Source organism: Bombina bombina, chromosome 10 (assembly GCF_027579735.1).
Source record: "Bombina bombina isolate aBomBom1 chromosome 10, aBomBom1.pri, whole genome shotgun sequence".
NCBI lineage: Eukaryota > Metazoa > Chordata > Amphibia > Anura > Bombinatoridae > Bombina > Bombina bombina.
Window position 1 is genome coordinate 211,999,562 of NC_069508.1, and position 15,108 is coordinate 212,014,669.

Consider the following 15,108-nt stretch of genomic DNA (forward strand, 5'->3'; position numbering starts at 1 on the left):
CGGGCCTGTCCCATTCTTTATTAACAATGTACGCCACCCGCTTGGATATAGGAAAAGCTTCGGGGGGCCCCGGGGCCTCTAGGAACTTGTCCATTTTACATAGTGTTTCTGGAATGACCAGATAATCACAATCATCCAAATTGGATAACACCTCCTTAAGTAGAGCGCGGAGATGTTCCAACTTAAATTTAAAAGTAATCACATCAGGTTCAGCTTGTTGAGAAATTTTTCCTGAATCTGAAATTTCTCCCTCAGACAAAACCTCCCTGGCCCCCTCAGACTGGTGTAGGGGCCCTTCAGAAACAATATCATCAGCGTCCTCATGCTCTTCAGTATTTTCTAAAACAGAGCAGTCGCGCTTTCGCTGATAAGTGGGCATATTGGCTAAAATGTTTTTGATAGAATTATCCATTACAGCCGTTAATTGTTGCATAGTAAGGAGTATTGGCGCGCTAGATGTACTAGGGGCCTCCTGTATGGGCAAGACTGGTGTAGACGAAGGAGGGGATGATGCAGTACCATGCTTACTCCCCTCACTTGAGGAATCATCTTGGGCATCATTTTTACTAAATTTTTTATGACATAAATCACATCTATTTAAATGAGAAGGAACCTTGGCTTCCCCACAGTCAGAACACAATCTATCTGGTAGTTCAGACATGTTAAACAGGCATAAACTTGATAACAAAGCACAAAAAACGTTTTAAAATAAAACCGTTACTGTCACTTTAAATTTTAAACTGAACACACTTTATTACTGCAATTGCGAAAAAGTATGAAGGAATTGTTCAAAATTCACCAAAATTTCACCACAGTGTCTTAAAGCCTTAAAAGTATTGCACACCAAATTTGGAAGCTTTAACCCTTAAAATAACGGAACCGGAGCCGTTTTTATATTTAACCCCTTTACAGTCCCTGGAATCTGCTTTGCTGAGACCCAACCAAGCCCAAAGGGGAATACGATACCAAATGATGCCTTCAGAAAGACTTTTCTATGTATCAGAGCTCCACACACATGCAGCTGCATGCCATGCTGTTCTCAAAAACAAGTGCGCCATACCGGCGCGAAAATGAGGCTCTGACTATGATTAGGGAAAGCCCCTATAGAATAAAGTGTCTAAAACAGTGCCTGCCGATATTATTTTACAAAAAATACCCAGATTAAATGATTCCTCAAGGCTAAATATGTGTAAATATACCGGATCCCATAGGGAAAATGACAGCTTCCAGCATTACATCGTCTTGTTAGAATGTGTCATACCTCAAGCAGCAAAAGACTGCTCACTGTTCCCCCAACTGAAGTTAATTCCTCTCAACAGTCCTGTGTGGAACAGCCATGGATTTTAGTAACGGTTGCTAAAATCATTTTCCTCATACAAACAGAAATCTTCATCTCTTTTCTGTTTCAGAGTAAATAGTACATACCAGCACTATTTTAAAATAACAAACTCTTGATTGAATAATAAAAACTACAGTTAAACACTAAAAAACTCTAAGCCATCTCCGTGGAGATGTTGCCTGTACAACGGCAAAGAGAATGACTGGGGTAGGCGGAGCCTAGGAGGGATCATGTGACCAGCTTTGCTGGGCTCTTTGCCATTTCCTGTTGGGGAAGAGAATATCCCACAAGGATGACGCCGTGGACCGGACACACCTATGTTGGAGAAATACCCAGATTAAATGATTCCTCAAGGCTAAATATGTGTATTATGAATCGATTTAGCCCAGAAAATGTCTACAGTCTTAATAAGCCCTTGTGAAGCCCTTATTTACTGTCTGAATAAAAATGGCTTACCGGATCCCATAGGGAAAATGACAGCTTCCAGCATTACATCGTCTTGTTAGAATGTGTCATACCTCAAGCAGCAAAAGACTGCTCACTGTTCCCCCAACTGAAGTTAATTCCTCTCAACAGTCCTGTGTGGAACAGCCATGGATTTTAGTAACGGTTGCTAAAATCATTTTCCTCTTACAAACAGAAATCTTCATCTCTTTTCTGTTTCAGAGTAAATAGTACATACCAGCACTATTTTAAAATAACAAACTCTTGATTGAATAAAAAAAACTACAGTTAAACACTAAAAAACTCTAAGCCATCTCCGTGGAGATGTTGCCTGTACAACGGCAAAGAGAATGACTGGGGTAGGCGGAGCCTAGGAGGGATCATGTGACCAGCTTTGCTGGGCTCTTTGCCATTTCCTGTTGGGGAAGAGAATATCCCACAAGTAAGGATGACGCCGTGGACCGGACACACCTATGTTGGAGAAATAAAACCGGCAGGGTTGAAATCTGTCCCCTCAGGGAACTAGCAGAAAGGCCCTTCTCCAGCCCATCCTGGAGAAAAGATAAGATCCTGGCAACCTTAACTCTGTGCCAGAAAAAAAACACGCTCTTCACACAAGAATAAGTAGGCTCTCCCCACCTTGTGGTAGATACGCCGAGTAACTGGTTTACAAGCTTGAAAAAGGGTATCAATGACACTCTCAAAGAAACCTCTCTTGGCTAAGACTAAGCGTTCAATCTCCACGCAGTCGGCCTCAGAGAATCTAGATTTTGATAAACAAATGGACCTTGTATCAGCAGGTCTCTGCGACAAGGTAACTACCACGGAGGAGATGAGGACATCCCCACTAGAACCGTGAACAATGTCCTTCGTGGCCACGATGGAGCAATCAGGATAACTGATACCCGCTCCTGCTTGATACGGGCCACTACTCGAGGAAGAAGCGGTAATGGAAGAAAAAGAAATGAGTTTGAACCTCAGGGGCACTGCTAGTTCATTAGATCCGCTTGGGGATCCCTCGACCTCGACCCATACCTGGGTAGCTTAGTATTGAGACGGGACGCCATGGGATCTATCTCCAGCGTCCCCCACTTGCTGCATATCACTGCAAACACCTTGGGATGGAGAGACCATTCCCCTATAGATGGAAGGATTGCCTGCTGAGAAAATCGCCTGGAAATGGGCTGGAAAAGAGCTGATTGCCCTTTTAAGAGGAGTAAAAGAGCTGAATGCCCTTTTAAGGGCAATGCCCATACAAATGCCCCTTTAGGGGTAAAGGGTAGTTTAGGTTTTTTTAGTGTTATTTCCCACTTGCAGTGGGTGTTCCAGCTAACTTTTTAACAGAGCTAAACTGGGAAATTCTAATTAAGTATTTAAAAGGTTTTATACTGGATTTTTAGATCAGTATCTGTGCATAACATTCTCTATAGAAGTGTCTATTACATGCAGTTATATGACAATTGGTGTATATTTTTAACATTTAACTCTTTACTCACTATAAATTGAATGACTTCTTGATACTGGTTTGTGTGCTGTGTAACCTCTCTTTTGTGCTCATTCACTCTCCTAAAAGCAGCCTTAATTAATCTCACACATACTTTACCTCTTGGCTTTGGAGGGCAGCACTTCTTTAATGTAAAGCTCACATCGTCTGTCCTTAGAACCTGCCCTTTTAGATGCTTCATTAGATCTTTCAGAGAGTCAAAATATCGATCAGACCCCAGTAAACAGTAACTTTCTTTTTTCACTTCAATCTGAAAGTTCTTGTACTGTATCAATCGTTTGGAGTCATACTGGAGGTAAAAAGAAATGAATGCATTAAATAGAATCAGTGCAGTTGTATAAGTCGCTCTATGCAGCAACATACCACACACTAATTACCTGTGATATTTTAGAACAGGCCACGGTCATAAGGATATGGTGGAAATCTGTACAGCTCCATCTTAAAACGTACATTCCCTCCTCATTTCCTTCTTGCTTTAGCTTATTAACAGCATATTCAGTGCTAAAATACAAATACAAACTCAATAATGTAAAAACAAGCTGAAGCTCTTAAAATGTATTTACTGGGTTTACAAACTTGCTTCAGGCGATACACAATAAACATAACCCTAGGGATTTAGACAAACTGCCCCTTTTAGGAAGCAAATCTTGTACAAGGTGCATGGAAAACTTTTACATTTTTGTGTTTGTTCCATCTAAAATTTTGCCACATATTTGTTGTTAAAAATATTATGTTGGACAACATAACTATTTCAAGATATCAAATGTTATTGGGGAAAGCCTCAAGCATAAAATAAGATTGCAGGCTCCTAATTCCTTTATTACCCATTCCTTAGTTTTGCATAACCAACACAGTTATATAAATACACTTTTTACCACTGTGATTACCTTGTATCTAAGCCTCTGCAAACTGCCCCCTTATTTCAGTTCTTTTGAAAGACATCCCTTTTAGTCAATCAGAACTGACTCACTGGAACTCCACGTGCCTGAGCACAGTGTTATCTATATGTCACACATGAACTAACACCCTCTAGTGGTGAAAACTGTTAAAATGCCCTGAGAGAAGAGGCAGCCTTCAAGGACTTAGAAATTTGCATATGAACCTCCTAGGTTTAGCTTTCAACTAAGAATACCAAGAGAACAAAGCAAATTTGGTGATAAAAGTAAATTGGAAAATAGTTTAAAATTACATTCTCTATCTGAATCATCAAAGTTTAGTTTGGACTAGATTGTCCCTTTAAGCCTCTGCAAACTGCCCCCTTATTTCAGTTCTTTTGACAGACTTGCTTTTTAGCCAATCAGTGCTCACTCCAGGGTAACTTCACGTGCATGAGCTCAACGTTATCTATATAAAACACATGAACTAATGCCCACTAGTGGTCAAAATGCATTAAGATTAGAGGCAGTCTTCTAAGAAATTAGCATATGAACCTCCTAGAATTAGCTTTCAACTAAGAATACCAAGAAACAAAGCAAAATTGGTGATAAAAGTAAATTGGAAAGTTGTTTAAAATTTCATTCTCTATATAAATCATGACATTTTCTTTGGACTTGACTGTCCCTTTAATAGGATACTTCTTTGTCAGAGGTTAAGGGCAGAATGCGGTCCTGGATCAAATTTAAAAGTTTGGTTAAGTGGGTGTGTGGTGCAGGTAGACGTCCATTGCTAGAGACATATGACCACACACCCACTTAACCAAACTTTTAAATTTGATCCAGGACCGCATTCTGGTCTTAACCTCTGACAAAGAAGTATCCCATTAAGTAAACTTCGAAACGCGTAAGGTGTTTTAAAAGTGGGCTACCTGGCCCTGGTAGACGTTTATTGGCAGCCGCAGGAGGGCTTCTTTGCACTATTAACGTGTTGGCTTTTTCCGGGCTTGTACATACCTCATATGTTTGAGGTCATATCTTGTAAGCATATTCACATTGTGTGCTTTTTCTGTTTTTACCCAATAAACAAACAGTATCACACTATTGCAGTTCTGTTTTTTCCTCACACTTTTATATCCCTTTGAAGTTGGTCTTGTGGGAACCTGTGTTGAGGCCATGAGAGACAGAACTGAACATTCATACCGGAGGTGGAATGGATGCAGATACTCCAGTTACACGTCTGACTGAACGTTACACCTCTAACTGAGAGTACACCTTACCTCATAGGATTGAGGTAAGGGTTGGTGAGTACCCATTTTTCAGCTATAACCTTGCACTTGAGGATACTTTTGTGAAGCTTTTACACAATATTAACTGTGGAGCTTTATTGGACAGCCATTCTCAATTGAGACATTTGGAACTTTTACCACTTATTTATTAATGTACTGCAGCGATAGCTATAGTGTCATTTCGTTTGAATTGTACTAACCTTGTCAGTTCATTCAGGACATTGCATGTTTCATTGAGATTTTATGACAGATATTAATATTTGTATCCTAAGGACAGGGCACCACTTGTATAATTCATTGCGGTGATCCCGGTGCAGGAAGTTTAAATAATTAAATTGATCAAAGAGAGCAATAACAGTAAACCTAATCCTGCAACCCCCTATTAAGCCAATCAAATACAAATGTACAGACACCGTCCCTTTAAGAACAAACCAGCGTATACATCACACTCATATTGAGATAAATTAATATTTATTAGGGCAATAAAAACAAACAAATTCAACTGAGCCTATATCATGGATCCCTGAATAAATGTTACCGATATAAAGGTTGCAACCTAAAATATATCATAGCCTTGTAATGTGGCACAACGTAATAAACAATCTGTTAAAATGAAGGTAAACTGCTAAAGTGAAGGTAAACTGTTAAAGTGAAGGTAAACTTTGATGAATGAAAGCCTGTTTTTTTAAAAATACTATTAAAAACAGGGGCACTTTCATTCATCAAAGTTTATAAAGCAGCCGTTTTAATTAAAAACTTACCTTTATTCTTTTCACTGCCAGAGCAGCTTCCCTCACCTGGAGATCCTCTCTTCACACATCATCAATGACTAATCCGGCTTCCTCCAATCACGGCTTTCCCCTCAGGGTAGTCATTGCCTGAGGACATGCTGTGATTGGAGGAAGCCGGATTAGTAATTGCTGATGTGTGAAGAGAGGATCTCTGGGTCAGGGAAGCTGCTCTGGCTGTGAAAAAAACAAAGGTAAATTTTTAATCAAAACGGCTGCTTTCTAAACTTTGATGAATGAAAGTGCCCCTGTTTTTAATAGTATTTTAAAAAAAAACAGGCTTTCATTCATCAAAGTTTACCTTCACTTTAAAGTTCCACCTGGAATAGTGAACAATGAATCCACAACATGTTGCAGTTCATTTAAGTGTAACAAAACAGGGCTAAGTAAGCCTCTCTTCTTAATGACAGGGAATTCACAGTATAAATCACTGCAGCAAGTAAACAGACCAGCGGTCCTCCTAGAGACCAAGCTCACCGGATCACCAGATCTTCTGCAGGGACTCACCAGCTCTGACTTGGTAAATGTTAATATGCAGGTCTTCTTAGCCCTTAAGCCAGGACCGGCTTTTTCCAAACCCCACTGACTTTGTGTGTCCGCCTCCAGTTTGTGATGTCACTGGCTGGGTGTTGCTGCTGCTTATTTCCAAGACTGGTGTCCCATAATCAGGAAAAACATGATGCCAATTCGTGCTGTAGGAATATTGGTACAAATACAGTTCGAGTAGAAAGTGTCCCTTCAATCAGAGGAGAAGAATGGGCTCAGTGAACAGAAAATGTTCATCATGCCTGATGAAGCCCTGAGAGCGATCAGCTGTGGGGTGAAACGTGTAGCTGGGAGCTGGATATACACACTATGAGTAACTAGTGTGTACATTTTCTGTTCACTGAGCTATGATTTTTTTTGCAACATTTATACCGGCAACATTTATTCAGGGATCGCTGATATAGGCGTTAGGGGTTTTTTATTGCCCTAATAAATATTAACTTTCTGCACCAGGATCACCACAATTGATTATACAAGTGGTGCCCTGTCCCTAGCCACCCATATCTTCACTAGCTGGTTATAGATTAAATATAAATATATATATATGTGTGTGTGTGTGTACCTATGCCTGTATATCTATTCCTATAGATATATAGGTCTACATGTATAAAATATGTGTTTTGCGCATTGCGTTTCTCAATTTAGATCTTAACGCAGTTGCAGTCGGGTAAGGGCACATGAAAAACATAATTTATGTAAGAACTTACCTGATAAATTTATTTCTTTCATATTGGCAAGAGTCCATGAGCAAAGTTTTCCAAACCTCAAAATGCCTATAAATACACCCCTCGCCACACCCACAATTCAATTTAACGAATAGCCAAGTAGTGGGGTGATAAAGAAAGGAGTAAAAAGCACCAACAAAGGAATTTGGAAATAATTGTGCTTTATACAAACAATCATAACCACCATAAAAAGGATGGGCCTCATGGACTCCTGCCAATATGAAAGAAATTAATTTATCAGGTAAGTTCTTACATAAATTATGTTTTATTTCATGTAATTGGTAAGAATCCATGAGCTAGTGACCTATGGGATAGCAATACCCAAGATGTGGAAATCCACACAAGAGTTACTTGAGAGGGAGGGACAAAATAAAAAGTCATTTTCCGCTGAAAAAAATAAATCCACAAAAAATAAGTTTTTCTCATAAATTGAAAGAAAAAAACTTAAAACATTAGCAGAAGAATCAAACTGACACAGCTGCCTGAAGAACTTTTCTACCAAAGACTGCTTCAAAAGAAGCAAATACATCAAAATGGTAAATTTTTGTAAATGTATGCAATGAAGACCAAGTTGCTGCTTTGTAAATCTGATCAACTGAAGCTTCATTCTTAAAAGCCCAAGAAGTGGAGACTGATCTAGTAGAATGAGCTGTGATCCTCTGAGGTGGGAGCTGTCCCGCCTCCAAATAAGCTTTATGAATCAAAAGCTTCAACCAAGATGCCAAAGAAATAGCAGAAGCTTTCTGACCTTTTCTAGAACCAGAAAAGATAACAAATAGACTAGAAGTCTTCCTGGAATCTTTAGTAGCTTCAACATAATATATAAAAGTTCTTACAACATCCAAAGATCTTTCAAGAGCATTCTTGGGATTAGGACACAAGGAAGGAACAACAATTTCCCTACTAATGTTGTTAGAATTCACAATCTTAGGAAAAAATTTAAACGAAGTCCACAAAACATCCTTATCTGATGGAAAATCAGAAAAGGAGACTCACAAGAGAGCAGACAATTTGGAAACTCTTCTAGCTGAAGAAATAGCCAAAAGAAACAACACTTTCCAAGAAAGTAGTTTAATATCCAAAGAATGCATAGGCTCAAAAGAAGGAGCCTGCAAAGTCTTCAAAACCAAATTAAGACTCCAAGGAGGAGAGATTGATTTAATAACAGGCTTGATACGTACCAAAGCCTGAACAAAACAGTGAATATCAGGAAGCTTAGCAATCTTTCTATGAAATAAAACAGAAAGAGCAGAGATTTGTCCCTTCAAAGTACTTGCAGACAAACCCTTATCCAAACCATCCTGAAGAAACTGTAAAATTCTAGGAATTTTAAAAGAATGCATGAAATATAGGTCTTCTACACTCGATAATAAATCTTCCTTGAAACAGACTTACGAGCGTGTAGCATAGTATTAATCACTGAGTCAAAGAAACCTCTATGACTAAGCATTTAATTTCCATACCTTCAAATTTAACGATTTGAGATCCTGAAAAACGGCCCTTGAGACAGAAGATCTGGTCTTAGAGGAAGTGGCCAAGGCTGGCAACTAGACATCCGAACAAGATCCGCATACCAAAACCTGTGAGGCCATGCAGGTGCTATCAGAAACACATACAATTGTTCCATAATGATCATGATCACTCTTGGAAGAACTAGAGGCGGAAAGTTATAAGCAGGTTGATAAAACCAAGGAACTGCTAAAGCAAAAACAAAAACAGAGGCGCCACATGTGTGGATCAATATAACCAGAAATCCAGTAAAGGAGTAGAATAAGGGTACTCACAAACGAGGCGGCACTCTCTTGTGCCAGTAGGGGCGGGCTGGTTTTCAACAGCAAACCAGCTGGCTGTGTGTCTCCCGGATGGATAGAGAATGCTTGTCTCCTGGATGTCAAACACCGGCCAAAACTGCAGTGGAAGGAGGAGGAAGAGCTACAGTGCCCTTAGGTTACTGCTATGAGGATAGTAACACCAACACCAGACTTATGTAAAAGTATAAAATCAGTATTTTATTATACACAATAAAAATACCAAATGGTATAGCAAATTACAGCTGGGTGATGACAACCTATCTCCCCATAGACCATACAATATAGCGACGCGTTTCTCGGGGGACACCCCGTTTCCTCAGGCTTGTATGTTTGTTGTATACATAAATGCCCCTTATATAGGGCTCAGTAACCTAATGTTCAAATGAACCCTCCCCTTCCTTTACACGGATTGACCTATCATGTCCTTCCTTTCCAAACACTCCCCATTGTTGTGGTGATGTACTGTTCAATTAGTTCTAATTATATATCGCAATTAAGTTTGAATTTCTAGAACTACGTTTGCCTATGTGTCTCTAATGATAATATATAAATAAGCAATTGGATCGATAGTTAACGGTCTCGATCGTTCACTATGTATATTGTTATTGTAGTACGAAAACTAACACATGTTACATACCTAACCAATAGAATTACGGCCATATTAGGGGCCTGTTCTGATATGGCAATCTCATTGGTTACGCTTTAGGCTGCATGTTATGTTATCATGACGTAATGTCATGTGATCAGGGGTGTAGCAAATAGCTGTTGCCGTAATTCCGACGTCCAAAGAGGATAACGCGTGATCACATGATCACTACGGCCCGAGCATATAAAACTTTGTCCTGTTGTGGTTGCTAGGGGCGACATGATTACGCCCATATCTAACTGCGGAGCCAGTGAAAAAACGCAATTGTAATTAATGTCATGCCATTGGTAGTTAATGTATCGCTAGTGTTAAACAAACAATAATAAATGAGAAGTGCAGATTAGTGAATGCATTACGCTAATAGTCCGATTTACACATTATGGACCCATGGCGATCCAGCATAGAGTGCACATGTGGAAAAAACTAATCAGGGGTATAGTTGTGAATAAACTCTAAAATTCCCTGTCAATTAGTGGAATTGTGGAAATGGACTTCGGAACTACAAAATACACTATAAATATGTGGTTTGTGTTCCGGGGTCTATGTGTTACCATAATAAATAATAAATGATAATGAATATAATATAATAGGGATATTGGTGTAGGTAATAACAAACTAGTGAATAGTGCTCAGGATTTAAATAATAGTGAATGTAATAGAATCAATTACCTAAAAGGTGACGTTGTCACCCAATGAAATAATGTGATGTACAAGTGTACTGGGGTATTAGTGTAAGTAATATTAGGGGGCTATACCAAATGTGAATTATATTTAGATAATTACCAAAAGGTAATAGCATTGTCACCCGATGATCTCTGAGGGTGTATAAATGTGCTAATGTGAATAAAAATATGTGAGAAGGTGATATAATAGGGTCGAAAGTGTGGAGGTTAAAATACCATGTATAGGATGTACTAGTCTAAATTCCTAATGTATTTATACGTAACTATAATTAGAATGATAGGACATGATAGGTCAATCCGTGTAAAGGAAGGGGAGGGTTCATTTGAACATTAGGTTACTGAGCCCTATATAAGGGGCATTTATGTATACAACAAACATACAAGCCCGAGGAAACGGGGTGTCCCCCGAGAAACGCGTCGCTATATTGTATGGTCTATGGGGAGATAGGTTGTCATCACCCAGCTGTAATTTGCTATACCATTTGGTATTTTTATTGTGTATAATAAAATACTGATTTTATACTTTTACATAAGTCTGGTGTTGGTGTTACTATCCTCATAGCAGTAACCTAAGGGCACTGTAGCTCTTCCTCCTCCTTCCACTGCAGTTTTGGCCGGTGTTTGACATCCAGGAGACAAGCATTCTCTATCCATCCGGGAGACACACAGCCAGCTGGTTTGCTGTTGAAAACCAGCCCGCCCCTACTGGCACAAGAGAGTGCCGCCTCGTTTGTGAGTACCCTTATTCTACTCCTTTACTGGATTTCTGGTTATATTGATCCACACATGTGGCGCCTCTGTTTTTGTTTTTGTTTTACATCATAGAATACATCATCCAGTTGGGTGAAGACAGAGAGCAGCCTGTTCAAGTACTGATGGACATTTGAAGAGACTCGCTGGACTTTCCAGATTGGGTTGCATATACCATTGATTCGTATACATTTTATATTTTATATCTTATATTTTACATTTCTCATATTTTATGCACTGTGTTGGCATACTGGTGTAAAACACTGTCATCTGTCTCATTGCTAGCCATCATTTTTCTATATTCCATGTACTAGCACCTTTTTATTATCCACGCCGGATTCAAGCGCCTCCTATAGGAGCCCAGTGATAGTATTATCACGGTGACTCCTGCATAGTTTGATATTGAACTGCTAAAGCATCCATCATCTCCACCTGAGTATCCCTGGACAGGTACCTGGAAAGTTTCTTGTTTAGATGAGAAGCCATCAGATCTATTTCTGGAAGACCCCACATCTGAACAATCTGACAAAATACATCTGGATGGAGAGACCACTCCCCCGGATGTAAGGTCTGACGGCTGAGATAATCTGCTTCCCAATTGTCTACACCTGGGATATGCACTGCAGAAATTAGACAAGAGCTGGATTCTGCCCAATAAAGTATCTGAGATACTTCTTTCATAGCTAGGGGGCTGCGATTCCCACCCTGATGATTGACATATGCCACAGTTGTGATATTGTCTGTCTGAAAATAAATGAATGGTTCTCTCTTTAACAGAGGCCAAACCTGAAGAGCCCTGAAAATAGCACAGAGTTCTTAAATATTGTTTGGTAACCTCGCCTCTTGAGGTTTCCAAACCCCTTGTGCTGTCAGAGATCCCCAGACAGCTCCCCAACCTGAAATAGACTTCCATCTGTCATGATCACAGTCCAGGTAGGACGAACAAAAGAGGCCCCCTGAATTAAACAATGATGGTCTAACCACCAAGTCAGAGAGAGTTGAATGTTGGGATTTAAGTATATCAATTGTGATAACCGAGTATATCAATTGTGATAACCGAGTATAATCCCTGCACCATTGATTCAGCATACAAAGCTGTAGAGGTCTCATGTGAAAACAAGCAAAGGGGATTGCATCCGATGCTTCAGCCATGAGACCTAAAATTTCTATGCACATAGCCACTGAAGGGAATGATTGAGACTGAAGGTTTTAACAAGCTGAAAAAAAAATTAATTTGTCTCTTGTCTGTTAAGGACAAAGTCATGGACACTGAATCTATCTGGAAACCTAAAAAGGTGACCCTTGCCTGAGGAATCAATAAACTCTTTGGTAAAATGATCATCCAACCATGTATTTGAAGAAACAACACTAGTTGATTTGTGTGAGATTCTGCTGAATGTAAAGCCTGAGCTAGTACCAAGATATCCGTAATACCCTGTTCTCTGATTACAGATAGAAGGGCACCGATAACCTTTGAAAAGATCATTGGAGCTGTTGCTAGGCCAAATGGAAGAGCGACAAATTGGTAATGCTTGTCCAGAAAAGAGAATCTCAGAAACCGATAGTGGTCTGGATGAATCAGAATGTGAAGATATGCATCCTTTAAGTCTATCGTGGACATATAATGACCTTGCTTAACAAAAGACAAAATAGTCCTTATAGTCACCATCTTGAAAGTTGGGACTCTTTCAAAATGATTCAAAAACTTCAGATCCAGAACTGGCATGAATGAATTTTCTTTCTTTGGGACAATGAATAGATTTGAATAAAACCCCACACCCTGTTCCTGAAATGGAACTGGTATTATTACCCCTGAAAGCTCTAGATCTGAAACACACTTCAGAAAAGCCTGAGCCTTCACTGGATGTGCTGGAACGTGAGAGGGAAAGAATCTTCTCACAGATTACTCTGAATCCTATTCAACACCCTTGAGAGACAATACTCTGAATCCACTGATTTTGAACAGAATCTGGCCAAATGTCTTGGAATAATTTCAATCTGCTCCCCACCAGCTGAACTGGATCGAGGGCCGCACCTTCATGCAGACTTGGGGGCTGGCTTTGGTTTCTTAAAAGGCTTGAATTTATTCCAACTTGAAGAAGGTTTCCAATTGGAACCAGAATCTTTAGGGGAAGGATTGGTTTTCTGTTCCTTATACTGTCGAAAAGAACTAAAACAATTAGAAACTTTAGATATACCCTTAGATCTTTTATCCTGAGGCAAAAAAACTCCCTTCCCCCCAGTGATAGTTGAAATAATTGAATCCAACTGAGAATCAAATAAATTGTTACCTTGTAAGAAAGAGATAGTAGCCTAGACTTAGATACCATGTCAGCATTCCAAGATTTGAGACATAAAGCTCTTTAGCTAAAATAGCTAAAGACATAGATTTAACATAAATTTTGATGATATCAAAAATAGCATCACAGATAAAATGATTAGCATGTTGAAGCAAACGAACAATGCTAGACAAATCAGGATCTGTTTCCTGTTGCGCTAAGCAATATAATAAAAAGGTTGACACAGCCGCAACATCAGCCATAGCAATGGCAGGCCTGAGAAGACAGCCAGAATATAAATAAGCTTTCCTTAGATAAGATTCAAGTTTCCTATCTAAAGTCGAAATAGCCCCATCAACTTTGGGGATTTTTTCCCAAAATTCTAATCTAGCCGCTGGCAAAGGGTACAACCTTTTAAACCTAGAAGGAAGAATGAAAGAAGTACCAGGCTTAACCCATTCCTTAGCAATCACATCAGAAATAGCATCAGGAACTGGAAAAACCTCAGGAGTAACCACAGGAGGTTTATAAACAGAATTTAAACGTTTACTAGTTTTGATATCAAGAGGACTAGACTCCTTAATATCCAAAGTAACCAACACTTCTTTTAACAAGGAACGAATATACTCAATCTTGAAAAGATAAGTAGATTTGTCAGTGTCAATGTCTGAGGTAGGATCTTCAGAATCAAAGAGATCCTCATCAGGGATGATATTTCAGTATGTTGTTGGTCATTAGAAATTTCATCAATTTTATGAGAAGTTTTAAAAGACCTGTTACGTTTATTAGAAGGCAGGATAGCAGACTAAGCCTTCTGTATCGCATCAGCAATATAATTTTACATATCAACAGGGATATCATGTACATTAGAAGGAACAACAGAAACTGTACTAGTACTGATGGAAACGTTTTCTGCGTGCAAAAGCTTACATGACAACTGTTACAACAGATACACTTAGCTTTGTTAGAACTGTGATCAGGCAGCAGGGTTCCAACAGTTGCTTCTGAGACAGGATCAGATTGAGACATCTTGCAAAATGTAAAAGAAAAAACAACATTAAAGCAAAATGTACAATTTCCTTATATGGCAGTTTCAGGAATGGGAAAAAATGCAAACAGCATAGCCCTTGAGCATATAAAAGGCAAGATGCATATAGGAAGTGGGGTGAAAAATAAACTCATTTTCTTAAATTAATTTTAATTTAAAAAATTTTTTGCCACCAACATCCAGAAATTACGCAACTTGCGTCATCACAGATGCAACCTCATGCAAGGAACCCTGGCGTCAACTAAGACGCCGGAAATGACGAACTTGCGTCATCAAAAACATACCTTCGCACCAAAAAAATTATTGCGCCAAGAATGACAAAATAAAAAACTGCATTTTCCACCCTGATGAGCCTAATTTTGCCCGCGAAATTAACAGAAAAAA

General features: G+C 39.2%; 1 protein-coding gene across 1 annotated transcript in view; it reads right to left on the reverse strand.

The window, feature by feature from the left end:
* Window positions 1-15,108, reverse strand: part of JAK1 (Janus kinase 1) — a 459,211-nt gene that overhangs the window by 296,163 nt on the left and 147,940 nt on the right. The window contains exons 8-9 of the mRNA XM_053693677.1: window positions 3,665-3,788; window positions 3,387-3,576 (exon numbers count right to left, since the gene is read on the reverse strand). Coding sequence (XP_053549652.1) covers window positions 3,387-3,576; window positions 3,665-3,788 — 314 coding nt within the window. The remainder of the gene's footprint in view (window positions 1-3,386; window positions 3,577-3,664; window positions 3,789-15,108) is intronic.